We start from the raw sequence: 27,635 nt of genomic DNA, 5'->3' as shown, positions 1-27,635 counted from the left end.
CGTGCCGGCGTTGCCGGCAAGGCGGCTGTGCCGAGGCTGTTCTCGTTAAATGACTGCTATCATCTGCTCCCAGAGTACATTAAATCCCATTATAATTATAAACACACTTCCCCATAACGTTCTCCTTAGATTACATTTGCGCGGCTTTACCCCAAGGGGATCTTTGTACTAATACCGGCCGGAGTTGTTGTTTTAGCTGATGACGCCGGGCCCTGCGCCGGCTGCCGTGTGCCACAGGCAGGGATGGGTCTACGGTGCCACCTCTGTGCCAACCCCAGGGCAATGGCACGAGGGCTTTAGTTGGGTGCCGTAGCACGTGTGTCAAGCACCCAGTTAAGGGTGCTTTGCCTGGGCAGCAACTCCCCCTGGGGTGGGTCCTTCTGCTTTTGGCCGATTTACTGACAGACCTTCCTCACCAACCTTAGGAATGAGGGGGATGCACCGCGTCCCTGCGCCCAAGCCGTGCTGGTGTGGGGCAAAATGTGCACTGGTGGGGTCGTGTGGAGTGAGTTTTGAGGGCACAATGTGTTTTATCATGGTGGTGTGCAGAAAATGTGCTTTATTGGGGTGAGGTGGGGTTAATTTTTAGGGCAGAATGTGCTTTATTTTCAGGGTAGTATGCTTTATATGGGAATGATGTGGGGTAGAATTTTAGGGCAAAATATGCCTTTTTGGGGTGATTTGAAGCAGGTACAGGGCAAAATATGCTTTATTAAGGTGATATGAGGTAGATTTTTAGGCAAAACACACTTTATTGGGGTGAGGTGGGGTAGATTTTTAGGGCAAAGTGCACTATAACATTGTCTTGTGGGATAGATTTTTTAGGGTCATATGCTTTATGATGGTGATGTGGGGTAGAATTTTAGGGCAAGATACGCTTTTCTGGGGGTGATGTGCAGCAGCTTCAGAGCCAAAGCTACTTTATCAGGGTAACACGGGGCATGTTTTGAGGGCAAAACTTACATCATTAGAGTGACTCGGGGCAGATTTTTTTGGCAAAACATGCTTTATAGGGGTACAATTTTTAGTGCAGAACACGCTTTTCCCCTCTCCCCGGGGATTTGGGTCAGGGGGGGCTGCTTTCCCCCATGTCCCTTTGCTGGAAGGGGGGGTCGCTGGGGGCTTGTGTGCTTATTATCGGCCCCCCCTCAACGACCCTCCTATCACCGTCCGCGTCGGATGCCGGTGCTAGGAGGGTCGTTGAGGGGGGGGGCCATGGGGGGGCGCCCTGCCGCCAGCCGATGGCCGGTGGGGGGCGTGGTAGGGGGCGGGTGGGTGTGGTCGCCCTGACGTGTTGTCGGGGGGGGCCGTGGCGGCGGTGATTTGCTGCGCGGCGCGGCCAGCGGCGGCGGCGGCGATGAGAGCGGGCAGTGCGAACTGCCGGAGCAGCCGCCGGCCGCCGTAAGTGCGGGACCGGGAACCCCCCACCCGGGACTCTCCACCCCTGCCGGGACCCCACCCCCGCTCTGCACCTGATGGGGTTGCGCGGGAGGCAAACGGCGGAAAGGAGGGAGGTGGGGGGTGATGCACCGCCGACCCTTCCCCGGGGGTAGCGACGCTGCTCCGGCACCCGACGAGCTCGGTGGAGAAACTTTTCGGCGAGTCTCTAACCTCCTTTTTGTTTTTTTTTTTTTTTTCCTCCTCTCTCTTTTTTTTCTCCCTTTCTTCCCCCACCCCTTCTCTCCCCCTCGCTCCTCTCCCCACTCCGCCTTTTGTTTTCGCAGATAGTCGGCACACAAAGCTGGTCCCGGACTTGCGCAACGGCGAGGCACCCTGATGAGGCAGCCTGGGGAGCGCCATGGATTTGACTAAGATGGGCATGATCCAGCTGCAGAACCCCTGCCACCCCACCGGGCTGCTGCACAAAGCCAACCAAATGCGCCTGGCGGGGACACTGTGCGACGTGGTCATCATGGTGGACAGCCAGGAGTTCCATGCACACCGGACAGTGCTGGCTTGCACCAGCAAGATGTTCGAGATCCTCTTCCACCGCAACAGCCAGCATTACACCCTGGACTTCCTCTCGCCAAAGACGTTCCAGCAGATCCTGGAGTACGCCTACACTGCCACCCTGCAGGCCAAGGTCGAAGACCTGGATGACCTGCTCTACGCTGCTGAGATCCTGGAAATCGAGTACCTGGAGGAGCAGTGCCTGAAGATCCTGGAGACCATCCAGGCCTCCGAAGACAATGATGCCGAGGGCACCATGGCTGATGGAGGCACCACTACCACTGAGGAAGAGGAGGAGAGGAAGTCAAAGTACATCAAGGGCCTCTTCATCTCCAAACCCGCCAGCGAGGAGAGTGGCTACACCAGCGCAGCTGGCCAGAGCCTGCCGTTGGCCACAGCAGAGCAGAGCCCCTCTGCCTCAGCGTCCTTTGGCCCCCTCTCTGCCATGAGCCCCACCAAGGCAGCAGTGGACAGCTTGATGACCATCGGGCAGTCGCTGCTGCAGGGCGCCCTGCCGCCTGCTGCCCCTGAGGACTCACGTCCCACCACTGCCCGCCGCCCCCCTGGCCTTGCAGAGGTGAAAACTGAAGCCATGCAGGTGGATGAGGCCTCCAGCCACGACAGCCCCCGAGTGCCCGAGCCTGGTGCCTCTGGTGGGGAGAAGCCTGATGAGAAGGGCAAGGAAGGACCTGGCACTCCAACCCGCAGCAGTGTCATCACCAGTGCCCGTGAACTGCACTATGGGCGTGAGGAGGGGGCTGAACCACCCCCTGAGCCCAACCAAGGTCTGCCACTGGGGCCAGAGACCCCCACTGCTGCTGAGAAGCCCCTGGGCATCTACTCCCTGCTGCCCAACCACAAGACTGAGCCGGCGCTTGGTGTGCCGGCCTCGGTGACATCTGCCCTACACGTGCCACCGGCCCTGGCCGTCTCCATGGACTTCGGCGCCTATGGGGGGCTGCTGCCCCAGGGCTTCATCCAGCGGGAGCTCTTCAGCAAGCTGGGGGAGCTGGCAGCTGGCATGAAGCCGGAGAGCCGAGCCCCAGGTGAGCCGTGCAGCGTGTGCGGAGCAGAGCTGCCAGACAACGAGACCCTGGAGCAGCACCGGTGAGTGCCGCGGGTGTGCCGTTGCGGGGTGGCGGGGGACTGTCCAAGTGTGCATGCTATGGTCTTGTTGCATACCCCAAAACTGGAGGGACAGCTGCGGTGCCTGTCCCTGGTCTGGCAGCTGTGCTGGAAGGTTCCTCCCAGTGGGTGCTGTCTGGGGAAGACAGCCCGGACAGGGCTCAGGCTGTCGGTGTTCCCTGCTAGTTCAGACCCCAGCATTGGCTGCTAGTTGCCACTCTGCGTTTGGGGATCAGTGTGTAAATGGGGTGGCATAGGGCTGTGGGGGGTGTCAGGCAGCCCTTACCCACCTCTGCTAAGAGCTGAACTCTCCTGTGGAGTGAGGTAGGGGGCAAGCAGTGTGACCCCCTTGCCTGGCCTCGCTAGCTTCCCGGTTTGTGAAATATTTGCACTTTGCACGAAGTAGCACGTAGGTCAGGCTGGATGCTGCCGCGGCGAGCACAAGGGGCTTGTGCTGCCCCAGAGCTGTGGGTCCCTCCCTGTGGGGATGGGTGCAGGGTTGTGATTTTGGGGGGCTCCCTGATCGAGGCAGGGGGATATTTTTGTGCCACACCTCAGGGCGTTGCTGTGGGGTACAGCGCGGCGGTTGTGACTGCCATGTGAGTTTGGTGGTCCCCTGTTTACCATCTCCTGGTCATGGCAGCAGGGACTGGCGCTCGTTCCTTTCCTTGGCTGGGGTTACGTTAATTACTGTGCCTCGATTAGTATCTCCAGTAAAACCCTTCAGTGCTGGGTGCTCTCCAGTGAGCACCATGTGGTGCTGGTCCTGGCTGGGGGACAGCAGCACCGGCACGGTGCTGGAGCAGCTCACAGCTTCCCCAGCCTGCGCACCCTGTCAGAATTTTAATGAATCAACAGGTTAATTCGTCCTGATGCACATAACACACTCTGGGGCTCGTGGCTGTGCTGGAGCCGGTGCTGCCTGTGGACTTGCTGCTCGTGGGATGTGCTGGGGTCAGCTCTCCACACATTGGGTGAACATTTATGGGGGGCTCTGTGAGTGCCCACAGCATGACCTCTGGGTCCGGCCAGTGACTGGGGGGCAGCACTCAAAGGGGTCCCCCGGCTCTGTGTGGTGTGTGGCTGCTTTAGGCTTTGTTCCCCAGTTGGTGAGCTTGGGAGCCAGGGCTGGCCTCAGCGCTTGTGCCCGGCCGTGCGGTGATGCAGACCGAACGTCACCGGAGGAGAGCTGCAGTGAGGGCTCAGGGAGAATGTTAACGTGCTTTTCTGCCATGCTCTCCAGCATCTTCCTTTCCCGTTCTGAGCCTGGGAGAAGCAGCTGATGTGGCCACAAGGAAAGGCAATGCCAGGGCTGCTCTGGCCACAGACTGTGTCGAAAGGTCGGATCCTGTCCTGCCGTGAGGGAGCTGACCCAGTCTGTTCAGTGCAGTCGCTGGCATTGCATAGTGACTTCCCTAGCTGGGCTCAGCTTTGACAGCCACAGCTGTGCTCATTGCTGATTTCTTAATTATTTCTGATCCTTATCGGGAGATTGGTGCACGCTGGGCTCTGGTAGGCTGGCGGCTCGAGATGGAGCATGGAGCTGAGCACCAGTCCCTGCGAGCAAGTGAAGCCTTGGAGCCGATTGCTTCACCTAGCACTGAAATGCATTTGCCAGCTCCTGCTTTCAGAGAGACTGGCAAACTTTGCGGAGCGAGCCAAATCCTTTGAGCCATTTTCAAACTGTTTTGTGAGACCATCCATGTTGAAAGGTGTTGGGCAACAATCAAATGAGCTCTCCACCCCCAGAGTCTAAATCCAGTGGTTTGTGTGCAGGCATGGTCTCGTGTGGCTTTTTATGGTGTTTGTTTTCCAATACATGGTGAAAATCACCATTTGGGGAGGATTTGTGGTATCTTACTGTATTTATGGAGCTGTTAAACAGCATCTACACTAGGTTGGGGTCTGTAACTCTCAGCTGGATCTGTTCTGGGGGTGGTGGCAGCTGCACTGTGCTGGCGTAGGGGTGGTCCAGGGCTCTGCACCCCACGCTGAGGTGCTGGCACCACCTCCCCAAGCCGGCTGGTGGCGGGGGCAGGATGTACCAGGGGCACTGTGGTGCTGCTTACGCTTTTGCTGACCTCTTTCTGCTGTGCATTTGCTGCTGTGGTTTTGCTTTCCCACCCTGACTTGAGCGTGGAGGTGCCCAGAGCAGCGGCACTCCCAGCTGCAGTGAGCTGGGGGCCAGGGGCCACTGCTGGGGAGGGGTACCTCGGCAGCCCTGCAGGCTGATGGGTTTTCCGGGGGGATGCTTGGCCACCTGGAGCGATGGCTTTTTGGTCCTGAGCAGGTGACAGACCCCGAGCCTGTCTGCCAGCAGCTCGGTGAGCCCTGTGCACCGCGGCAGTTTCCAGCGTGCCAGCCAGTGCGTACATATGGCGTGTGTTTGTTTACACACACACATGCCTATGGAAGCATAAATATATATGTTTGTGTTCTCAGAGCCTTCTGAGTGTTGTTCCTGTCTTCATCAGTGTGGGAAACCCTGGTGACGGGGGCCGGGCTAGCTCTTGTCTGGGTTTTGGCAAGCAGAGGGGGGCCTCTTGCCACTGGTGACAGAGGGTGCCTGAGGGACCATGCCTGCCCCTGCCCCCTGTGGTCTCATGGCAGCATTGCTGGTGCCATGGCATGACATGGGCGAGTTGAGAGCACTGAGCTGTGACCTTGTGGTGGTTGAGTGGCTGCAAGCCTTGATGCTGACTCTCATCAGGTTTTTTGGGTCCCCTAACTTGCCGGCTGCTGGATGATCTTTTTTCTTCTTTACCAAGCTTATGATTTTGAGTAATTGAGTATATATTGAGTTGGCAACTCTTTAGTTGTTTTTTTTTTTATAAAAGATTTCCTCCCAGGTTCAGCAAAGTTCAAACTTAATCTAATGTTAGAATCGATCCTTGCTTCTAATTGCAGGCAAAAAATACAGAGTTCAACAGTGTTTTTTGGGCTGGTTTGTATGAAGGAAAACCTCCCAACCTGTGATGGGTGTGCCATGCTGAGCCACCAGCTGAGTCATTTTCCGTCGGGAAGTTGAGCACCTTGAAGCTTTATCAAAGGCATGGCATCAAGTTTTTAATGTCGACAGCACCAGGGGAGGTGACAGGTGGGGACACGGTGTGGTGCACCGGTCCAAATCCTGTGGTGCTTGGGGCAAGATGCTTCTGCTCAGGGAACTGGCAGCTTCCCCTGGGACTGTTGGTCTGTGTAGAGCTGGAACATCAATGCCACGGTGAACTTTTAAGTACCCACGCTGGGAAACATCCCAGTGTTTGGTTCGTGGTGTGCCAGCCTCACTTCCCTCCGTCTCTACCCGGATTAGCTGCGCGTTGTGCTACTAATGCCATTAGGCGCGCTGGCACTGCTCAACATGTCACAGTGAGAAACAGATGCAGGATACCATTAAAGCAATAAACGTGATAAATCGGATCCCAAGTGCTTTGTGAGATGTTATTAGTGTTAATTTTGGTCGCCTGATACAGTGGTGGCTTTTTATTTTATTTTAAGCATTTGGCAATTTATGTTCCACTGCAATGAAAACTTAAAAAAGAAAGAAAAAAAAAAAAAAAGGAGAAAAAATAGAAAAGGAGGGGGGAGGGAAGGAAAAATAAAATAAAAAAAAGGCTGCAGCCCCCCAAGCCCTGCCTGTGATTACTTCCAGAGCCCGGAGTTGACTTGGCAGCTCTTGTTTCTTGCTGATGGGCCTTATTAGCAGCACCTGGCATGGTGAGGGCTAATGGGGAGCAGGGCTGGTGGCCACTGCCATGCAGCTCTAGCACCATGGGCTGGCCGCGGCGGCTTTATAGGCAGGGGACGTGCCCCCGCAGGAAATGAATGTTGCAGCCGGGGTCCACGGTGCTGACCTCGAGTGTGTAACCTGTGCACACCGGCCAAGACCCCGCGCAGGATGCTGGGGATTTCGGGGCTCTCTGGTTCTTGTCATAGGCAGAGGGGGAATAGGGCTAGGTCTGTTGCAGCCTTGAACTTTTGATTTATTCGGTGGGGGACTTAACTGCTTCCATACTCTGCTCCTGGCATGGAGGGGGAAAAGCCCCGTTGACTTCTGTGCTGTTCCATCAATTATCCTTCATCATTGTGGTGGTATGGGTGGTGCCTTGTGAAGCAGAACTCTGAGATTCCCATCAGAAGACACTAATTTCAAATTGTGGGTTTTTTTAACATTATATCTTTTTTCCTTTGTCATAACTTTGCTGTCTTCCCAACAGCAGAAGAATTTCTGTGGGGGCACTGGAGATGCTGCCTGCCCCAGCCCCAGAGGGCTTCCTTCTTGCCATTGCTTCTTTCCCAGGATCTGTGCCAGCTCAATCCCAATGGGTGTGGGATTGGGATACTGAGGATGCTCAGAGGGCTCTGTCCCCAAAGCAAGCATGTGTCATGTCACCTGCAGCAGTTCTATGAGCTTGGCGGAGCCCTTTCAGTTCTTGTTATAACTCATGGTGTGATGTTGGTTAAAAATGTATTTATTGGCTGCACAAAGGGTCTCTGGGGGTGCCTGTGCTGCTTCAGGAGTGACGCTATCGACTCTTCTTTCCCTGTGGCCCATGGAAATGGTGCAGAGCAGCCCCAGCTGCTTGTGACGGAACATCCCTGCAGCCTTCCCTGCTTCTACATGATCTTGGCTCTTTAGTTACTTGGGTCTGTATGAGTAAAATGATCTGCATTTTCCTTTTTGTTTGCAATTAGCAAGATTTTTCTTTTACTTCCCCCCCCCCCTACCCTTGACAGCTTCAAGAGAGGCTTTAAATGAGTAATTACTAAATATTTCCCGGCAGCCAAACACGGGGCCATGGCATCTCCTGTTGCAAAAGTGAAAAATATTTCTGTTTGCAGTTAATTTTAGTGGCAGGCAGATCACGTTAACTGGGTGTAATTGCTTCCAGATATGGCAGAGGGTTTTGTGTGTTGGGATGAAGGGTCTGGTAAGTGCTCACTTCCTGTGTAAATTAGTCTGTTCCATTCATTCCTCCTCTCCTGGCAGTCCTGGCTTGTGTCACTCCTCCTGGAAGGTTTTTTTCCCCTGGCTGGGTGTTAGGTCAGTGCTTTATGGTTGGTGTAGTCTTTCGGGGACATCACTCCCTCTGCTTCTGCCACGGGCAGGATGTGCGGGTGTCTGCATCCCCCTCTGCAGCAGATGAGCCATGGGAGCCCATGGCACAGGAGACAAAACATCTTTGGTGGGAAGCCACACGTGGCAGGTCTTCTTGGTGTGCTGGTGGTGGGCCTGTTCTCCAGCTCTGGTGGAGACCAGTGGCTGTCCAGCTTCGTAGCAGATAGCAGATGAAAGGAGGGGTGTGGCACACAGGGAAATCCCAAGGGAAGATGCTCATGTGCTGGGAGTGATGAGAATGGATTCTGCATCCTTTTCAATATGTGCAAACAGGGCAGGTGAATCCATGGATAGCTGTGTGCAGACCTGGGTTCAAGAGCATCCCTGCCATGGTGACATCTCTCATTCCCAGAGATCAGCTGCAGGGCCTTTAGGAGTTCTGTGGGTGTCTTCCTGCTGGATATTCCCTTGGTTGAACCCTGCCTGGGGTGCTGGGGGTCGCTTTGCACCCTGGCTTGCCCTCACAGTGTTTTGGAGTAGTTGTGCAGTGAGGTGGGGAGCAGCAAGTGCTGCTGGACCATGTGCCCCAGGAAAGGAAGGTGGTTTCCTCCATTTGACAGGAGCATCCACCACCTGTCCTTTTGCAGCTGAAGGCAGGGGCATCGCCCAAAAATTTGGCCACGGAGCGAGCCCTTGTGGTCCAGGCTCCAGCTCTGGCTGGGGGCCAGGGCCGCCCATATCATTTCGCTGTAGTATTCTTAACTGATTTTAAGTAGATTATGGTTGGATACGCGCCCTGCTGTGCTGATTTACTTTTCTGTCGGCCTTCGTTGTCTTGTTGCCGCTTTATTGGTGTGCTGTTTAGCAAACAAGTCAGTGATAGGCAATTGAGGAAGCGTTTGTCCCTGTGCAGGCACGAGGCAAACGGAGCCTGGCAAGAGCCACCTGCCATAAATCGCTGCTAAACATCCAGGTTTGTTACTGGTGTCAGTGCAGGAGACGGGCTCTTTATCTGTCTGTATCAGCAGGGCTGATAACCCCATGCTCTGCTCAGCGCTGTGCGAGCAGCCATGGCCTTGCTGTGCACTGGCATCTCCCACACGCCCAGGCAGGATGCTGGGGGTGAGCTGAGGATGCTGCTGCGTGGGTAATGCCCCGATCCTTGTCCTGCACATCACAGAGAGGACCCCTACACCCTGCTCTCAGAAGCAGCTGCTGCCAGCTGCCTGCAGAGTTGGCTGGGGGCAGGGAGGAGGGCTCCTTTTTTCACCTGTGTGACCTATAAAGAAGGCAGATGTCGACCAAGCAGAAAATCAAAGAGAAACTTAAAAAGACCAAACCCCAAACCCCAGACTGTTTCCATGGCCAGTGCACTCACAAGGTCAGAAGAAGCACAAATACCCACAGGAGGCTGGTGTCTCTGCAGGCAGGCTCAGGGTCCCTGTTGGGACAGCACTAAGCTCTCACTCCCATGGGGAATGGGTGCAGCAGGGCAGGGGGTGGCCAGGGCATTTTCCCTTCAAAAAGGCAGAAGCAAGCTGCCCGCCCACCCAAACGCCTGCCCAGTGTTGCAGCCCTCAGCTGGCAGAGCCAACCCTAGCACGGCAGGTGTGATTCCTGTGTGTGTGTTATCAGTGCAGGGCTAGTGCCTAGCCTTGATTTTTGTTCAGGTACCATGCTGATTACAGATCCTCTACTTTTTGCAGCACCACCATGGCTGCTGCAGGTGCTTTTCTGCTCCTGCTGCACAGTTTGGGGCTGGCTCTGGGCTCCATGCCCTTCATCACCTTCCCTCGTTCTTTTCTCTGTACAATATTTATAGTAAATCATATTAGAAAGGAGTGCTAAGGAGGAAGTGTGATTCATCCTCCTTGAAATCGTCACTGACATAAATAAAGGGAAAGCGCTTACTACAAGGTTTTTATTATGGTATTTAGGGACAGGTTGTACTAATCTTGGCGTGCACAGACTGAACCCGTGAAAGCTGCAGCTCTAAGAAATTAGATTTAACCACAGCACGTGTTAAAAAAAAATTCAACCAAAACCCTGCCCTGTCTTCTTGGAAGGGTGCAGGCATGGCAGTATGGGGTCTGGGGATTCACTTTCTGGGGTTCACTGTGGGGCCTGTTGGTATCTCCAGGATTTGCTGGGAATGCCTGGGAGTGTTGGGGCCAGGAGGAAATACTGGAGCCAAGGGCTGCCAGTGGGGGGACTCATGGGGGCTGCTGGGTGCCCTAGCCATGGGATTGGGGCTGGTGGTGTTGGCTTGCTGAAGGTCCCTTATCTGTGGCCAGGCATGGGCTGTGGTCACAGCAGCACAAACAGCCCTTGGGTGGGAGAGATAAGGGGCAGGCACAGAGCAATGCCCTTGCACTGCAGCCATGGCACTGCTGGCACCAGGATCCCCTTCACTGGCATGGGGTGGTGGGAGTGTGGTAGACCCCCCTCAGCTGTCACCCCAGGGCCCCTTTCTGTGAAAGAGAACTCGGAACTGAAACCCAGTGCTCACCGTGCGCCAGCTTCGCTGCCTTACCGGTAGCGCGGTGATTTCCTCCCCACTCTCTTCCTTCCCCCTCTTCACAGAAAAATCCTGAGCGGGCAGGAGGAAGGGTGGGTGCTTCTGTGAACATGGCCGGGGCTCTCCTCACCTTTCAGGAGGCTGCAGGGAAGCCCCCTCCCAGCAGTAGGTGCTAGGAGCCTGGCACAGGAGCCAGCCATGTGTGCTGACACCAGCAGAACCCCCCTCTTCCCTCCAGCAGGAATTTTCTAACTGGGATGAAAACCTTTCCCATGGGAAAAAGTGAAAAGCAGTGGTTGTTTTTGCCTCCCTGCCTGCTGTTGCTCTCAGGGAGCAATGGGATCTCGCCATTGGGGATTGGCTGTGTCTTTGGGTCTGTGGTCACCCTGGCTGAGGCTGGCATTTTATTGCTGTTTTTTTGGGTTTTCCATTTCTGGGGCCTGCAGGAAGATCACATGTAGGGCAGAGAGAGAAGGATGCCACCATGGGAACAGGGCCATAGGGGGCTGGATTGGAGGAACTGGGGCAGCCCGGGACCCAACCAGGCTCTCAGGATGCAGCAGCAGTCACGGGTATTGATTTCTGCCTTATCTGACCCTAGAGCTGGAGGCGTCTCTTCCCTCAGCGTCAAGGAAATGTAACTGAAAGCAGCACCGAAACGTAGATCATCCCTCCTTGCCTTAAGGAGGGCTGGCTGAGGCATTAATTAGTGGGTGGGAGCAGATGCTGAGAGCAGGTGGCACGTGGATGGGGAGGTGGGGGGCTCCAGTGGGCCGCGTTCCATCGCTCTGCACCAGCCTGGAGACATTAGCACAGCACAGAGCCAGGAGGAGGGCTTGGGTTGGATCTTGCCCTCAGGGCAGAAGAGGGTGGTGAAAGAGGGGATGCTGGTGATGGATGGCACTGGCAATGTCTTCCTTCGTGGTGGGGTCTGCCCTCCTGAAAGCTCAGGTGCTGTGCCACATTCTCCCCTGGCTGGAGGTGGGAAGCAGCTCCCCAGTTAGCACCTTGGTTGCCAAGTGAAGGAGGTGGCCATGTGCCATGAGCTCCCCGCTAGCCGTGTGCCTGTGAGAGAGGGGCCTCCAGGGGCACCATGTGCGATGCCCCATTCACCAATATGCTGTAATTGGTGGCAAACCACGTTTTCTGCATAAGTGAGTGGATGTCAAGGGAAGTGAAAGCAGTGACGACACTAGAGGTGATGTTCTGTGGCTCAGCTGCAGCTCCGAGACTGGCTGTGATGCGTTCACAATGCCTTGCATCCCTTTCTGTGATGCTTTGGACCCCCCTGGTGCTCCAGTTCTTTGGGAACTTGGCAGGGCACCACTCTGCAGCTGGGTGGGTGGGTGCTGGCTTCCTTCGTTTTTATGTCATTGGCTGGTTTTTTCCTTCTGTACATACATTGGCTTAATTCTTGCATCACTCTGCAGCCACTCGATTTCCTCTGGTTGATTTTTGTCACTGTTATTAATTAATAAGCGGATTCTTTTGCCATTTTGAAATAATTGTTTTTTTCCTTTAACATGAGAAAATGAAAATGTCTTTTTCTAATAGCCCAGCTCTCAAAAGCCATTGAAGGCCTGAACTTGCCATTCTTTTGCACAAATGTATGGATTGCCATGCTTTTTTGTTACCAGGGCTCCACTTGCTGAATCATGGAAGCAGGGTAATGGGAAATGTTTGCATACATGCTGTTGGGAAAAAGGGCTATTTTAAAAGCTTCTGGGTTGCTGACTGATGGTGCGCTTGGAGCCGGTTGCCTCAAGGTGCCATTGCTCTTACCTGTTGCAATGAGGGTTGCTGGTGTGGCAGCCACTCTGCTCTATGGACATTTAATTCCCTTTGGTCGCCTCTGACATGGTAGCTGCTCCTCTTGTGATCACCAAATCCCTTTGATTCTTCCTGCCACATCCTGGCCCCACATCCTGGTGTTGGGGTTTATTATTTTATAGGTGCTATAACATCCGGACTGTGCGGTGTGATGGTGGCCAGCACAGTGTCCTCACTGTCCCCCTCCTCAGGATGCTCCTCAGCATCATCAGGAGCACAGTTGTGTGTCAGGGCTAGGATTGTCCGGCTTTGGGTGTTTGTTTTGGCAAATAGGCGATATTTGGGTTCAGGAGTGATAGTTTTGCCACACTGGATATCTGTTGCTGATAGTGTTCCTCTTTGTGTATAAGCTTGTGCCTTTTTGTTCATAAACAACAGTGGGGAAATGAGCGTAAACAGCCACACCTCTCTGTATGTGTGGGTGTGTAAATACCTGGTTCTCCCTGGTGCTGACATCCCAGCCTTGCTCTCAAACTCCAGGCAGCCTGTAGAGAACCTGCTGGCACCAGCAAGCTGGGGGCCAAGCCGGTGCCCTTATTCCCAGCTCTGAATTGGTCTCTGCAAGTGCACGCAAGGGAGTGTGAATGGTGCAGAGAACAATTTTCACCCAGCAGATTGTTGTTCTTGCAAGAGCAGCTTTGAAATCTTTGTCTTTTTAGTGTCCCATGGCCCTGTGGCCCTGTAAGCTCTCAGAGTGCGTTTGGCTGATGGGTTACCTGCTTCTTTCCCTTGGGCTGTAATTAGGGTCCTTTACACAGAATTGCCTCAGAATTGGGTTTGAGGAAGATAAGAATCAAATTACCAGTATTTATCTTGTAAATTCCAAAAGATCTACTGAGAGGCACAGTAGAAAGGATTTTTTAAAAGTTTTCTGCTCTGAAAACACAAACCTCCTGTGGGTCATGGGCAGCCTCCCATGCCATGGGCTTCATCACCACTGCCCCAGGCTGGCTGGAGGAGCAGAGTGTCCCTTGTCCCTCCCCAGGGTGACAGGGCAAGGTGACCCCCCAAAATGGATGGAGGTAATTGGGCTGGGCTCTGTTTTGACAGAAATTAAGCATCTGACTTGAGACGAAGGAGAGGGAGAGCCCCGGTAGCTGAGGCTGTATTTTCATAGCAGAAACAGTTGCAGAAGGTGTACAGCATGTGTGCAATCGTGCCATGGTGCCGGCCAGGGGCTTTCTTAATAATTGGGAAATACTGTGGAAGGGCAGGGGGAGACAAGCACCATACCTTCTCCTGCCCACCCCGTGCCCACCTTCCCATCCATCCCCCAGGAAATATTTCAGGCACTCTCAGCCCCGCTCTCCCTTCACGCAGTAAATTACATATTAAAGTAGCCTGGTAACTGAGCACTGGTTGCTGTGCGATAAGCTCTGGGAAATCGATATGTTTGCCATGCGCTGGCTTGTTTATGACACCTGCCTGCAGTGCCCAAGCTGTGCTCCAGTGGCCTGGCCCCCACGGGACCCCTTGCAGCCCCACACCAGGGTGTTTTGAGTCCCCAAATGTGGTGATGCCTGGCAGCATCCCATGGTGGGGGGACACCAGAAGATCCCACCATGCTGGCAGTGAAGCTTACATACAGGGACCAAGAAAACTTCCTTGTAACTTAGGAGCCCATATGCTCCAAAAGGTGCATATTTTTCCTTAAATCTCAAGCTCAGGAGCTGCAGGACTTGACCTTTTGACCCAGATATGAAGTTGGGAGGTAAAAGACACAGCTTGCAAGGTTTTTGTAAAACTGTTGACCTCTCACAAGATTAACTGGGAGATAATAGTAATTATAAACAGATTACAGTGGGCCCAATCGATAGTGAACTTTACCTCCTGCCTAAACCTGAAGGCCAGGTTTTTACTGCAGCAAAGATAACTGCTGCAAGGGTGAACACACCATCGTCATCCAGAACACATTGGAAATCCATCAGCTGGGAACGTGTGTGGTTTCCGTCAGCATTCAGGAGGGGGAGAAGGGCACAGAACATCACCTGAGTGTGGTATTTATGGTGCTGAGCCCATCATTTGGTGCTGAGCCCCCAGGTAAACCTCACTGTGGTGGGACCTGCCTCCCCAGGGCTGGAGCAGTGCTCCGGGCTGGGCTCTGTGGGAATGCTGGATGCAGGAAGGGCTCTTCCTCTGCGCGCAGCTTTTAATTGCTTGCTTTCACTTTTTATGTATAAAAGATGGTCCGTTTAATTAACTGGAGAATGCAATTTCAAAAACGCTAATGCTTTACACATGACGGCTCTTAAAATACAAGTAGTGTTCCAGCACTGCGCCGGGCTTCCTGCGCCTCCACTGTGTCCTCTCGTGGGATATTTTGGAGAGAAACGATCCCCATGGTGACCCCTGGATCTTGAACAGGAGCTTGAAAAAATCTGAGGAGTTTGATCCTGGCTTCATCTTGTTAGCATTGCAGGGAGGGCAATCCCATCCCTATCCTGCTCTTTCTCTGCATCTCACCCATAAATCCTCGCCAATGGCACCATGAGCCACAGCAGCATCATCTCCCTGGGGCTGAAATGAGGGTTTGGCGTCACTCCCTGCAAGGGGAAGAAGGCACCTTGCTGATGCAGACCCCCAGGTCCCCTTGCTGAGACCCCTGCCCCGGTGTGCAGCCACACCAGCAGGTCCCCAGGCCAATTCCTCAGGGCTTCCTTGGTTGTCCCTGGGGATTTGCAGCAGCTCTGGGAAAAAACAAAACAAAACATTTTTCATCATTCCACGTGCCTTCCCCAAGAGTGGAGCAGGGAACTGAGGCAAGTTTGTTGTTAAAAAACCTGCAGATGCACCACCCTTCTCCCTTTTTTTCTCCCCCCCCCCCCTTTTTTTTTTTTTTTTTTTTTGTAGCTTAGAAACCTCTCTTTGTGGCAGAAGGCTGGGAGGGTTTGAATGCCACATACAGGCGTAGGAGGCTGACTGAGACCATACGGCTTTATCATTCATTAATTCCTGTGCTCATTCATCCCCCTATTTAAACTTCTCTGTACAGACGGGAGCTACAGATGGTCTTTTGGTCCTGCCGTAGCCGGCAGACCTTGGCCCCGACAAAGGGGTACAGAGGGAGCAGCAGAGTGTACAAAATATTGCCAACCATTAGAAACCAAGGGCTCATTCACCGCCGGCTCTGCTTTGAAAGGGAATTTATGCGGGAGCATCGTCACCCACCCAAGGGGGCACTGCCAGGAGCCAGGAACCGAGGGGCAAGTGTTAGCCACAGTTCTGCTGGCCACTGATGCTGAGGGGCATTAGGAATATGGGGAGCAGCAGCTTTGGGATTGCAGGAATTTCTGGTCCCACAATTATGGTGGATCCGTAATTAAACATTTGCTGGCCCTTATGAGGGGCTCTGGCACCCGACCCCATGCATGGCGCTCGCCGGTGCCTCCATCCTTTCTACATGACCAAAAGTTTCCTTGTGTCAAAACCAAATTCTGGGCTCTTGTTTTTACACATGCTGTGCTTAAATATTAACACCAATTGAGCAAATTGCCTTTTAACTGCTTTTATTTGCTTTCATTAACGGTATAATTTAAAAGCTCCCAAATTTGCATGGAACCTGTTGTGCACATTGGGAAGGGGGATGAGGCTGCTCGTAAATTTATTACTTGTCAGCCTAGCTCCTCAGAGAGGTCCTAGAGGGCCGGGACGGCCCGGGAATGCCTGGGCTCCTCACTCCAGGACACTGCGTACTTTTGGCCGGGGCTGGGGGGAGCAGAGTGTGCCAGGGCTGGCGTCCCACTCAAAACTTGGCTCGTCCACAAGGTATTTATTTATTTTTCAGCAAAACATGATGTAGACTGAGCAGAACTGATTATGACAGTGCTTTTCCTATTAACACATCGACATCTAAACCCTGCAGAAAGAAAATGATACAGGAGAGAGTTGTTGGTCTTGTGCCCCTAGTCCCGTCCCCTGGTGCAGGTCCCTGGGGAGGGTGCTGCCTGCAGCTGGGCACATCTGCCCACATTGTCCTTCCGTGTGATGACAAGTTTCCAGCATGGTTTCAGCTCTGCTCCATGCAGATGTTTTGTGGTTTGGGAAGCCCAGCCAGCTTGGATACTGTGGCAGTGACACCACAGTCCCATGTTCTCTGCTGACAGCCCCACTGGGACCAGGCTGTGGCTCCTCTGGGTCCTTCTGGAGAGCCCTGGGCACTCTGGTCTCCCACTGAGGCCCCACGCAGTCCAGATATGTTAATTTACTGCCTTGACAAGGTGCATAATGTTCATCTCCTGGCTTCTAAGTGGAATTAATTAGTTCTTCGTCAGCTCTGGGAGCTTCTGCAGAAGTGGTGTGGTCCTAAGCAAAGGCAGCAGTGCTGATGGAGGATGGGAGGAGATGGGGCTGTGTCTGGAGAAGCTTCCTGGAGGATCCGTGTTCCTAGCCTGGCAGAGGGCAGCTCTGGTTGCTGAGGAGGGAACAGCCCAGTGTGAGGGTTCCATCTATCCAAGACACTTCCACTGCCCCTTAACAGTGGCACAGCTGCTGTGGCTGTCCCCAGCTGACAGCTCCCCAATTCATCTTCCCAGGAAGGGAGCAGCTACCCCCATGGCAGGTGGGCCCCAAACTTTTCACACCAGAGATAATGCTTCTGGAAGCTCCTCAGGAATTGGTGAGGTCCAGGCAGACGTTTGCATGGCAGCCAAGGCGAGAGCCCTGGCTGGGCACATGTACATCTTCCCATCCTTGAAATTCATGCATGGAACCTGCTAGTGGTTCTGGTGGTTGCATCCCAGGATTCTGCAAAGCAGAACACCCTTGCGAGGGAACACAGAGGCTGCAGGTTGGGATGGGGTATCCTTAGCTCCTGTCATAAACCCGCCGTGTTTTGGAGTCACCAGTAACAAGGACGTGTTTCCATCAAAGTGCTGGATCTGTCTGTGTGCTGGCATCTGGAGAGCAGAGATAGATCTTTTCTTCCAGACTGTATTTCTGAGCCATGAGCTCTTCCCTGGATGTTAATTAATCCTTTGTAGTTTAGCGACTGATGAAATCATGACTATGAAATTTTAATCCCTGTGCTGTATCGGCACTGCTGACGTTATCAGAGGACCCCAGGTGTGCGCTTGAAAATTAGCATGTTGGATCCCTTGCATATTTGATTACCTTCTAAAACTCCCTGGGACCTGGGCTGCTGGCTGGAACTGCAACGTTTGCAGGAGATTTGTGCCCATTCCTGTCTGTGGTTCCCAGCTGGGTGGCAGGGGAACAGAAAACAGGGATGTGCATCTCTTCTCTCCCCACTTTTGGCTCCCTGGGGACTCTCCAAAAAGCTTCTGGCTTTCTTGTCCCCCAGGATGATGTCCTGGACCTCTCTGGGATGCACCCCAGGAGCCTCGATGCTCTGAGTGGGTGCTTTTCCATGTGCCCTTCCACCCCTTGGGGTTAGGAGGATGCATTTGCCATCCATGGACTGCACTGGTGCTTGGGCAGCACATGTGCTGCTGCCAAATGATGAGTATATTTTTACACTTGGAATCCATGAACTGCTTATTATTTCTGAATGAGGAGCCCAACCATCCCCGCTGTCACGCCGCTGCTGTGGCAGATGCTCTTGGCACTAAGGTCACTTTGGTTTTTTGTGGAATTTCCATGTTATTTTCCAGCCCCTGGAGCTGTTTGACACCTTTGACACCACACATCCATCCTCACCCTGTCTGACACGAGCCCACAGACCCCTCGCTTGAGCAGGCTGACATGGTCGCAGGGAGCACTGGTGGGGGAGATCCCTTGGAGATCCTGATACATAATGAGTTGAACACCCCTCTGAACCCAGGACATTGGAATAATGTTAAAATAATAACAATTCTGATGCTTCGCTGTTTGCTGTGGCCAAATCCTCTTTTCTGGGCTTTTGGTGGTGTTGCTGGTGTGTTGTGCAAGGTGGGGGGAGCCATGTGGGCTCCTCCCCTCTTGTGGAGGCATTGGCATCATGTTGGAGCCACCTCAGGGACCAGCATCAGGTTGAGACTTGGGAACTGGCTTGTGGTAGATGTTGTGTGGTCAAGGAGTTCTGCTGCTTGCAACTGAGCTCCCCCCTTACTGCCTTTTTGGTTTTAAACTTGAGGAATAGTTAAATCTCTATTCCCAGCTCCTCTTAAGATTGACTAAAATTTTTTTTTTTTTTGCAGCAGTGGTGGTTTGAGGGCAGGTTTTAATTTTTTTTTTTCCCCTTCTTAATTTATGAAACTGAAAGGCTCCCTTCCCCCTTCCCTGTGCTCTCAATAGCTCTCACTGCTATTTTAATTCACTGTGCTGGGATCTGGGGCAGCGCGGGGTTTGTAGGGAGCCCAGCCTCCCCCATGCATGTCCCCCATGCCAGCCATCCCCCATCACCCGGTGGTGGATAAAAGTGTGGCAGGGGGAGAATTGGAGGGGAGGGGGGGAAAGAAAAAACTTGGAAAACTCTCCTCAGAGGATGCAGGAGATGGTTTCACAGGTGGCTTTGCTGCCTGCTGACCTTGGCTTTCCACCAGATCCCTGCTGCAGATGAGCTATGGCACCACCACCTCTATCTTGATAAAATAGATCAGGGGTGAATTGATTTCCATATTGATTCATCCAGGTGAGGAGGCATGAGTGGAAACCAGGGGGTGTGGGGAGGTTTGGGGAATTATTTACAATGGCAGTGTTGGGGATGCAAAGCAGAGGTGCTGGTGTGCCTGCCCGGTGTTTGGCACGTGCCAGTGGCCGCCCCTCTGATGGGCACTGTGGTTACAGCCCAGCATAAATACAACCCAAAGGCTCCTATAAAACTCTGTTATTGCTGCGACACAAAGTTAGAATGGCTTGAGGTTTCTGCTCCCTGGCTCTCACGCGCGGCAATGAATATTTTATAGGAAAGGAAATACTTAGCAGCTGAATCTTTTTATAGTGCTGCTGCTCCAGTGGGTGGCAACCTGCCCCCCCTCCCTGCACCCCTGCTGAGCCCCTCCACACCCTCCCGGCTCCCTCACTCCCCCCAGGAGATGCAGCAGGACAGGGTGAAATGCATAGAGGTTGTGCAAAACCCATGCCAGATTGGTGAGGTTTCTGTCTGTGCCTTTGGCTTTCCAGTGGGTGCAGGGCTCTTCATGCTGCACTGATGCGTGGGTTTACCTTGCTTTGAACTCCCAAGGACTCTGTTGTTGTGCTTATGTCATGCTGGCCTCCTGATTCCCCCTCTGGCTGACAAACCCCACCAGGAGTTAAACAGAGCACCCCCAAAGCCCCTCAGTGGTGCTCAGGCTGTCATGGCAGCCTCAGGCTCTGCTGCTCCAACAGGTCCAGAGCTGTAGCTCTGTGGGGCTGTAGCCCTGGCAGCCCGGGTGGGTTTGCCTGTCTCCGCAGCCCGTTGCCCTGCCAAGCTGCGCCCCGGCCTCGAGATGACAAAGTGCCCTTTAGTTAATTGCAGAACGGATCGCCTGGAGTTAAAAGTTCTGATTTATATGACTCTGGCTCTAACTGCTCAATAACACGGGCCCGTAATCTACTTTCATTTCAAACAGAAGGGTGATTTATGGGGCAGCATGCCGCTTTAGCTCAGAAATGAGGTGTTCAACATATGCTCTGTTGACATAAATTTGGAATTTATCGCTCCTGTCAAAACTGCCTGTTGGACAAAGGTGCGCATTAAGGCAATAAATGGCTCGGAATAGTTTGCTGTCAAATTTCCTAACCATTGTGTTCACTCTGTTTGAGGGGAAAAATATACACTTAAAAGTAATCAAACAGCCAAAAGCCATGCTGCTCCTTGGGAGGAGAGGGAAGGGGAGGGGGTCTCCTCCCGCATCCCAACAGAGGCAGCAGGGAGGGGCTGGGCAACACCAGCATCTTCCATAAAAAGAGCAGAAGAGGGAATTTTGCAGGTTTTTTCAGTGGGCAGAGGAGGAGTTTGCTTGTGATTGTGACAGGCTGTTAGTGGTGGTCTGTAGGTGCCAGGACAGTGCTGTTACCTGAGCCCCTGCATCCCCCAGGAGCAAGCAGCGGTGTTTGCCACCAACCCCAGCCTTATCACACACAGCACCCTGTGGGGAAAACTCATAATTTTTACACCGCACGGTCTTGCTGGAGTCGCCATCCCTTTGAAGTGCTTTTTGCGGGGCAGTTACAGGCCTTCCTAATTGCCAGCAGCTTGCGAGGGGCCAACCTTCCGCCCAGCTTTTGTTTGCTGGCGCTGGGTGGGAAGGGGGTATTGCCCTGCCATGGGTCTAGATCCTGACTGGAGAGCCCTTGTCCAAGTCTCCATGCCAGGAATGGGGTCCTGGCTGTGGGAGGTGGTGCCACAAATCTCCCCGCTGCCCTAGAGCATCCTCTGTCAATGCCTAGAGGCTTTGGCCAGCTTTGTGTTCCCATATGCCTCGAGCATTGCATTGAGCAGGAATTACAGAGGAAAACCATCTTTTTTTTTTTTTTTAAAAAAAAAAAAAGTCACTTTTTCCTGATTGCTGTCACTCGTTCCCACCAGTGTCGTCTTGGCTGAGTCACTTGCAGGGACCTTGCAGGGAAAGGAAGCACCAGAAATGTTATTTGAGCATCAGATTGAAACAATAAAGCAGAGTTTATTTTTTTTTTGCTCGAGTTTGGGCAGCGTCATGAGGCATTTTAACATCCTTAACTTCTCCCTCCTCCCCATGCTGGAGGGAGAACTTTAGAAGCACATATTGATCTTTCCCCTCAGATCTTAACAGCCTGAGCAGCTGTAATACCTTGCTTACATCTGCCAGGTTTCTGTGCAGTTTTGCAACATCTCCTTAATCCGGTGAGCAGCAATAGAACATTTCAATCATATTTTGCTACCGGGAAACCAAGCAGATAAAGAGCTTTAAGACCTTGTTGAAAGGGACCGTGCAAGATGGCGAGCGATAAGATCGTCCTATAAGCAGGCCCCGAATGGAAAACTTTTGTTGCTGCTGAAATTTGTTGATAGAGATATTGCAAACAAATTAACTGGCGAGCACCCCGGCACCTTAAAACAACAAGGGGGTGATGGGCGAGGCAGATTTCCAGGGAGCCAAGGCTCCTGCTCCTCATTCCCAACTTTCCCCCTCCCCTTGTTGGGGGATGCAGAGATGGGAAACCTGTCACTTTGTTTCTGCTCTGGCTCTTGAGCCTTGCTTCTTTTTAAAAAAAGTTAAAATTCCAAGTTTTGCTCGAACTAATTAAGCAATTACGCTTTAATTCACCAGCGAGGTGTTCCAGCCTCCAAGAGGCGAGCACTGCAGCGCTGGCACAGAGGACACTGCGCTCATCCCAGCAAAGTGCTTTAAACCCAGCGTTAAGTGCAGGAGCCTGAGCTGGGGAAGTGTGACAGGCATGTCCCTAATTAAAAATGCAAAATGAGAAGGTTGTCACTTATTTAGATGCCTTCTTGGCAGCAGGAGTCTCTTCGGAGGCTGGTGCTTTATTTATTTTTGCAGGACGGATAAATCCTTTGGATTGTAAACCTTCTTGGCCTGAATTCGTGCATGACTCCTAATCCTCTGCTATGACACAGTGAATTCAGGACAAGCCTGATTAATAATTACATTATACAGCGAAGTTGGGAGTTGAAACCAATTCCGGCTCTTTTCCTCTCTACTCCCTTTCTGCTCTGTGGTGTTTGCTCACCCATGAACACCCTGTAGTGTCCTCTTGTGCTCTGGCACTCCCAGCACTGCCCTTCAGCATCACTGCAGGGCAGGATGTAGTTGGGATGTGGGTCAGTTGCTGGGCACACTGACAAGGGAGACAGGCTCTGTGCCATGGGGCAGGGGAGACTTTGGGCTCCAGGCTCTCTGCTGCTACAAGGGATGCTCCAGCTCAGTGGAGCAACACCTTCACGCAGGTAAAACTGAAGCAAAGGTGGGAAATAAAGCTTCAGCAAAGCAGAATTTCCCCCAGCCCAGTGGCATGCAGGAGGCGAGCAGTCCTCCTAGCCCAGCATGGTCAGGGCTGAGCCCTCCCATGGGAGCAGCAGAGGGAGGGGGTTCAGCATCCAGCCCCGGACAAGACCGTTTCTGTTTGTCTTTGGCAATAAAAACACGCTGCTCCTCTTGCCGAGTGATGATAAATGGGGGACGTGAGCAGAGGTCGGCAGGCAGCGCTGTGCCTCGAGCACAGGCACATACTTGTGTGTTTACAGCATCCGATTTTGAAACTTTGCACGTGCTGCTGCCGCCAGCCCACCCCGGCCCAGGGGATGGGCAGTCCATGTTGGGTGAGGTGGGTGCTGCTATTGAGCAGAGCTGATTGCTCTGCAACAGCACCATGTACCACCAGCTGACTGAGGGAAATAAAGAAAGGAGCAGGCATTGCAGGCACTTTGGGGCCTCCCTGATGGCCCTCCATCATGTTTTGGGTGCTGTCTGGAGCTTCTCTGTGCCATGCTGGGTTGGTAGGTCTAGGAGTGGTTGCCCTTGGGTGTCAGTGGAGTTGGAGAGTGGCTGGTTGGCAGTGGCTGGACACTTCTCCTGCTGGGGTTGGGGCAAATGTCATTTGTTGAAGGTTGTTTCATGTCACAGGAGCTCCAGTCCTGCTGTGGCTTCTTTACTGCCCAAAGCTGGAGCATCAACAGAGAGGGAGCAATATGGGCTTGGCCATTGTGACCAAGCCCAGTATCCATGATGGCAAACAGAGGGATGCAGGGAGTGGTGCCCAAGCCCTGTACCCTGGGATGTGGTGGGATGCTGAGCCACCAGCATGATGCAGGATGGGCACTGCGGGCCAGACGCTGCTGTCAGGAGGTTATGCAATGCTGCCCGGGCGTCGTTCAGCTCTGTCCCAGCAGTGCCAGGAAACGGTGAGCGTCTTGTTTCCTGTTTGCTAGGTGGTGGTTAGGGTTTTTGCTTGTGATTTGTGTCACGCTGAATTTGGATGGAAATTGGGATTGAGTTAGAAATGCATACAAACAACCTCTTAAGTCGTTGGATTGTTGGTTGTTGGTTTTTGTTTTTTTTTTTTTTTTGGAGTACAGTACCCCTTTGAAAAGCACAAGGCGGAGGTTTACCAAGACACACATTGTGTTAAGTCTAGAGTTTGGATTTGTTTGGTTTCTTAGAAGAAGCCAACTTTAGTAACAATAACAAACATCGCAGGTGATCTTCTGTTCCCGCCCTTCCCACAGTTCTGGGGCAGTTGTGGGTTGTGTGAGGTGATAGGGCTCTTTTGGTGCTGTGGATCCCCTCTCCTGCCACAGGAGCACTAACCCCCCCTTCTCTGTCTTCCCCAGGAAGCTGCACAGTGGGATGAAGACGTATGGATGTGAGCTGTGTGGGAAGAGGTTCCTGGACAGCTTGCGGCTGCGAATGCACTTACTGGCTCACTCAGGTGGGTTGGGGAGATGGTTGGAGGTGGGATGGGGATGCTCAAGTCAGGATGGAGGACCATCTAGAGGTGCTGCAGCTGCTCAGCTCACGCGTCTCATCTTGGGGAGACACGTGTGGAGCTGGCTGGACCTTTCCCAGGGCAGCGCAAGGCAAACTTCTTCAGTGCCCGGTAATTTGATTTATTGAAATTTTCTTTTTTGGAATTTGTTTTCAGTTCCTTAATTGGGGAAATATTTTCCAGGCTGAGCAGATTGGAATAACAAACTCCACGTAGGGAGTGGCCACTTGTCCAGCCCCATCTGCAGTGTCAGCTCCCGTGCATATCCCAGCACAGTGTTTCTTGCGTGTGCGTGCCCACCACAGGTTCATTAGCAAAGCTGCTGTGAAATGAGGTGTTCGCTGCCTGATACCTCTCAGTAGCAGGTTCCTCTGTTGCAGGTTCCTCCTCTCCTGGTCCTGCTCATTTGAGGGCAAATCACTTGGCATGACAGGTGCCACGGATGAATCTGCTCCTGTGGTTGGTTTCTAAGGAAGCAGAATTCTGATTAATATATTTGTCATTGTTTTTTCCCCTACATTCATATTTGTTTCCCTTCTCTGTCACTTGTCCATCCTAAGGGGCTTGGGGCAGGGATGCTGGTCCCTGGTGTGCTGATGTCCCCTCCAGGAGTGGGGCACAGGATGCTGGTGTGTCCCCAGGGTGCTGGGATATGGCACCCTGGCTGGTCCCTGGGGTCCCTGGGGTCCCTGGGGTGCTGCTCTCCCAGCAGTGGGATGCAGGATTCTGTCTCCCCCCATCTGTTGTTGGTCCCCCCCAGAAATGGGGTGCAGGATGCTGTGTCCCCCATCCATTGCTCTTCCCTGGTTCGCTGATGGTTCTTGGGATTTTGTTCCCCCCAGAGCTGAGGTGACATTTGCTGTTCCCCCTTGTCCCTTGCTGTCCCCAAGTTGCTGTCCCCCCCTGGGCACTGGCGTGCGCAGCTCATGTTTGTTATGGTCGCTTTGGCTCGTGGCCCGTGGCTGGCGGCCAGCCAGCGCTGTGGGTACAGTATGTACAGTGAATGCCGAGCCAAGCTTGTCATCGAGCAGGATTAATTTTATTTTTTTTTTTTGTAAAAGCAGGAGGGTGGAGGGGGCGGGGAGAGCTCTGCCCTGTGCTCGCAAACAGCCGCCGCGAATTCCAGTGCTGTTATTTATTAAAGCTGGAGACCTTTGCACCTCTTGCCTCCCCCCACCCTAGCCCGGGATGAGGCCAGGTTGTGCTGGCTCTAGGGCTTGTTTTCAGCACCCCAGCACTCCACAGCCAGCACTGATGGATGTCATGGTGGGGGGAGCATCACGGTGAAGTGGCTTGTGTACCCCTACCAGCCCCCTCCAGGCCTAGGGCAGCACTCACCAGGTTTCACCCTGGTGGGATCTCCCTGTTCCCCAGAGGAGCGTTGGTGGGAGATGCTGATTGGGGAGTGGTATTTATATTAAAGCACAAATTGGGGACTGGCCCCTGGGGGTGCTGGGTGCCCTCTCCCCAACACAGTGGGTGCTGTTATCACTGATGCCTCACAGGTGTGAGGTAAGTACCCATGTTTACCCTCCGGTATAGGGTGTAAAAATGAAGTCCTTGAAGCCATGCAGAGCCTTGAAGCTGCCACCCCCCTCTGGAAAAGGGAATGGAGGGGGGAGCCCTCACTCCTCGGGGTGTGCTGGAGCAGCCCTATGGGGCTACCAGGGGAGGCTGGGGTGGTCCCAGCACTGCCAGGGGATGGTAGTGAGCATCACGCAGGAAGCCCCCTGCCTACCCAGATACTCATCTTGCATCTTGCTTGTCAGGAGCAAAATGACAAGCACCCAGGTCCTTCTGGGTGTTCTGAGTGGAGTAGGGAGTGCTGGGGGAGCAGAATCCAGTGTGCTTGGGGGACCAGTGGTCCCCAGCACATCCCCTCTTGCCTCTTTGCTCCCCTCCTCCATTTTCGGGGAGGGGGCTCATCCCCAGGAGCACAGTCCTCTCTTTCCCATGTGTTCTCCGGGGCAGGTGCTGGGATGGGGGTGTCTGTGGCCCCTGGTGGGTCTCTGGAGAGCCATCCCATCCCGTCTCCCCCCCCCGGCTGGCTGGCGTCCCGTGCTCGGTGCCGGGTGATGTCAGCGGCCTGCCGGCAGGTCTGGATGTTCTGCCAGCGTTCCCGCGTTTATGATCATCCGCAGATGTGCATCCAAGAACACACTGTACCCACGGCAGAAATTAATGCAGGCTTGACTGCTGGCCAAGCCGCGCACACGGGGGAGAGGAGGAAAGACAACAAAAACTGTTTAATGCTGTTTATAAATTATACACTGGCTGATGAAAAATACATTTCTCTCTCCCTCCCTCTCCCCTCCTCCCCTCCCCATCCTCTCTGCCTCGAGAGCCTGAGCTGAGCCCAGAAGAACGTGGTTTGCTTTTAGCTCCCGTTTTGGCTGCGTTCCTGGCCCCGACCGCTGGGTCGGAGCCAGCTGCTTCCTTCCCTCCCCGCCCTCACCTGATGAAATCCATTTATTTTTCTCTTCCCCGCTCCCCTCCTTGGCCTGCTCCTCTCTGTGGAGGAAGGGGAGGGTGTGTCAGACCCCCCTCACACCCCCATCTTTTCCATGGATGGGATGCACCCATCCATCCTCTGCCACCGGTTTTGTCCCCCGGGGGGGGGGGGGGAGGGAGGCATAATTTCTGCGGGATGGAGGAAACTTCCCAAAGTTCCCCCCAGGTGGTCGACATCCCCTCCCCTGGGGGGCGGGGAGAATGGGGCCAGTCCCCCCATCCTTCCATATCCCACCCCATCCTTCTCGCGCACTCGCCAAGCATTTACGTGGCTTTTGTGTTGGTTTTTGTGAGTTTGTTGGGGTTTTGTTGTTGTTGTTTTGTTGGGGATTTTTTGTTTTAATACCGCTAATGTTTATAATTTGGACAACAGGCTTGACAGATTTTGTTTCCTGTCGCTGCGCGGCTGCGGAGCCCCCTCCGGTTGCCAAGGAGCCGCCTCCCCGCACCGTCACGGCCTGATTTGGTATTCCGCGCGGCGCCCCGCCGCATTTCTGTATGCAAGACAAAGTGTTTTGATGGAGGACGATTGCGGGAGTGTCTGGAGGCTGTTTGGAGTTTTATGGGCTGTGTAGCGAGCTCCCTGCTTGCTCGCCGGGGCCGGGGGCTCGCCTTGTGCCTCCTCCAAGCAGAGGGAGCCAGGGAAGAGGGGCCGGGATGTTAGAACCTGCGTTTTTCTTTGGCTGCCAGAGTAAAAAAATAGGGATTTTTCACGGATTTTTGGATATGAAAATCCTCGCACTGTAGCCATGGCTGTGTGATGTGGCAGGCGGCTGACCAGAGTTGGGTGATGATGGAGGTGGTGGGTCTCCCTCGAGCCCCACTCCCTCATTCCAGGCACACTCCTGAGCCTCTTGGGGGGCCATGGGATGCTCTGGGAGCATCCTCCCTCGGGAACCACCCCTGCTCTTGGGGATGCTCCTAGCCCTTGACTTGAGGGCAAGGGGTGAGGGCACAGGGTGGCTTGTCTGCTCTTGGGCTGGAGTCTAGGGGGGGGCTCAGCCCTCACCTTCCAAGCCCCTTTTTTTTTTCCTATATTCCATCATTCCATCATTGTTTTCTGATGGCACATAGGGAAAAAAAGGGAATCCAGGCTGCTTCTCTGCAAATCCAAGGCTGCTCGGCAGCTCTGGCTTTTTTCAGCCCTTCTTAGGTTTCTCCGCTGCATTGATTTTAGCGCAGAGGTTTTCACGACTGTCTCTTCCACTTCGGTGAAATGGGAGAGAAGAGAAATAATAATAATAACAGCAATAATAAAAATCAAAAAGCAGCTTGATGTGGGCAAAAGAAGAAAAC

At 53.5% G+C, this 27,635-nt stretch overlaps 1 protein-coding gene across 4 annotated transcripts in view; it reads left to right on the top strand.

The window, feature by feature from the left end:
- The first annotated feature begins 1,298 nt into the window (after nucleotides 1-1,298).
- ZBTB16 (zinc finger and BTB domain containing 16) overlaps nucleotides 1,299-27,635 on the top strand; it is a 46,107-nt gene continuing 19,770 nt past the window's right edge. Inside the window, exons 1-3 of one of the 4 annotated variants that reach the window (XM_071768993.1) lie at nucleotides 1,299-1,401; nucleotides 1,729-3,057; nucleotides 23,674-23,771. In XM_071768993.1, the coding sequence (XP_071625094.1) occupies nucleotides 1,799-3,057; nucleotides 23,674-23,771 (1,357 nt within the window). In that variant the 5' untranslated portion in view covers nucleotides 1,299-1,401; nucleotides 1,729-1,798. Of the gene's footprint in view, nucleotides 1,515-1,724; nucleotides 3,058-23,673; nucleotides 23,772-27,635 lie in introns of all 4 variants that reach the window. The other 3 variants (XM_071768994.1, XM_071768995.1, XM_071768996.1) reach the window with 3 other exon arrangements.

Source organism: Heliangelus exortis, chromosome 26 (assembly GCF_036169615.1).
Source record: "Heliangelus exortis chromosome 26, bHelExo1.hap1, whole genome shotgun sequence".
Lineage (NCBI taxonomy): Eukaryota > Metazoa > Chordata > Aves > Apodiformes > Trochilidae > Heliangelus > Heliangelus exortis.
This window is presented reverse-complemented; position numbering and strand designations above follow the sequence as displayed.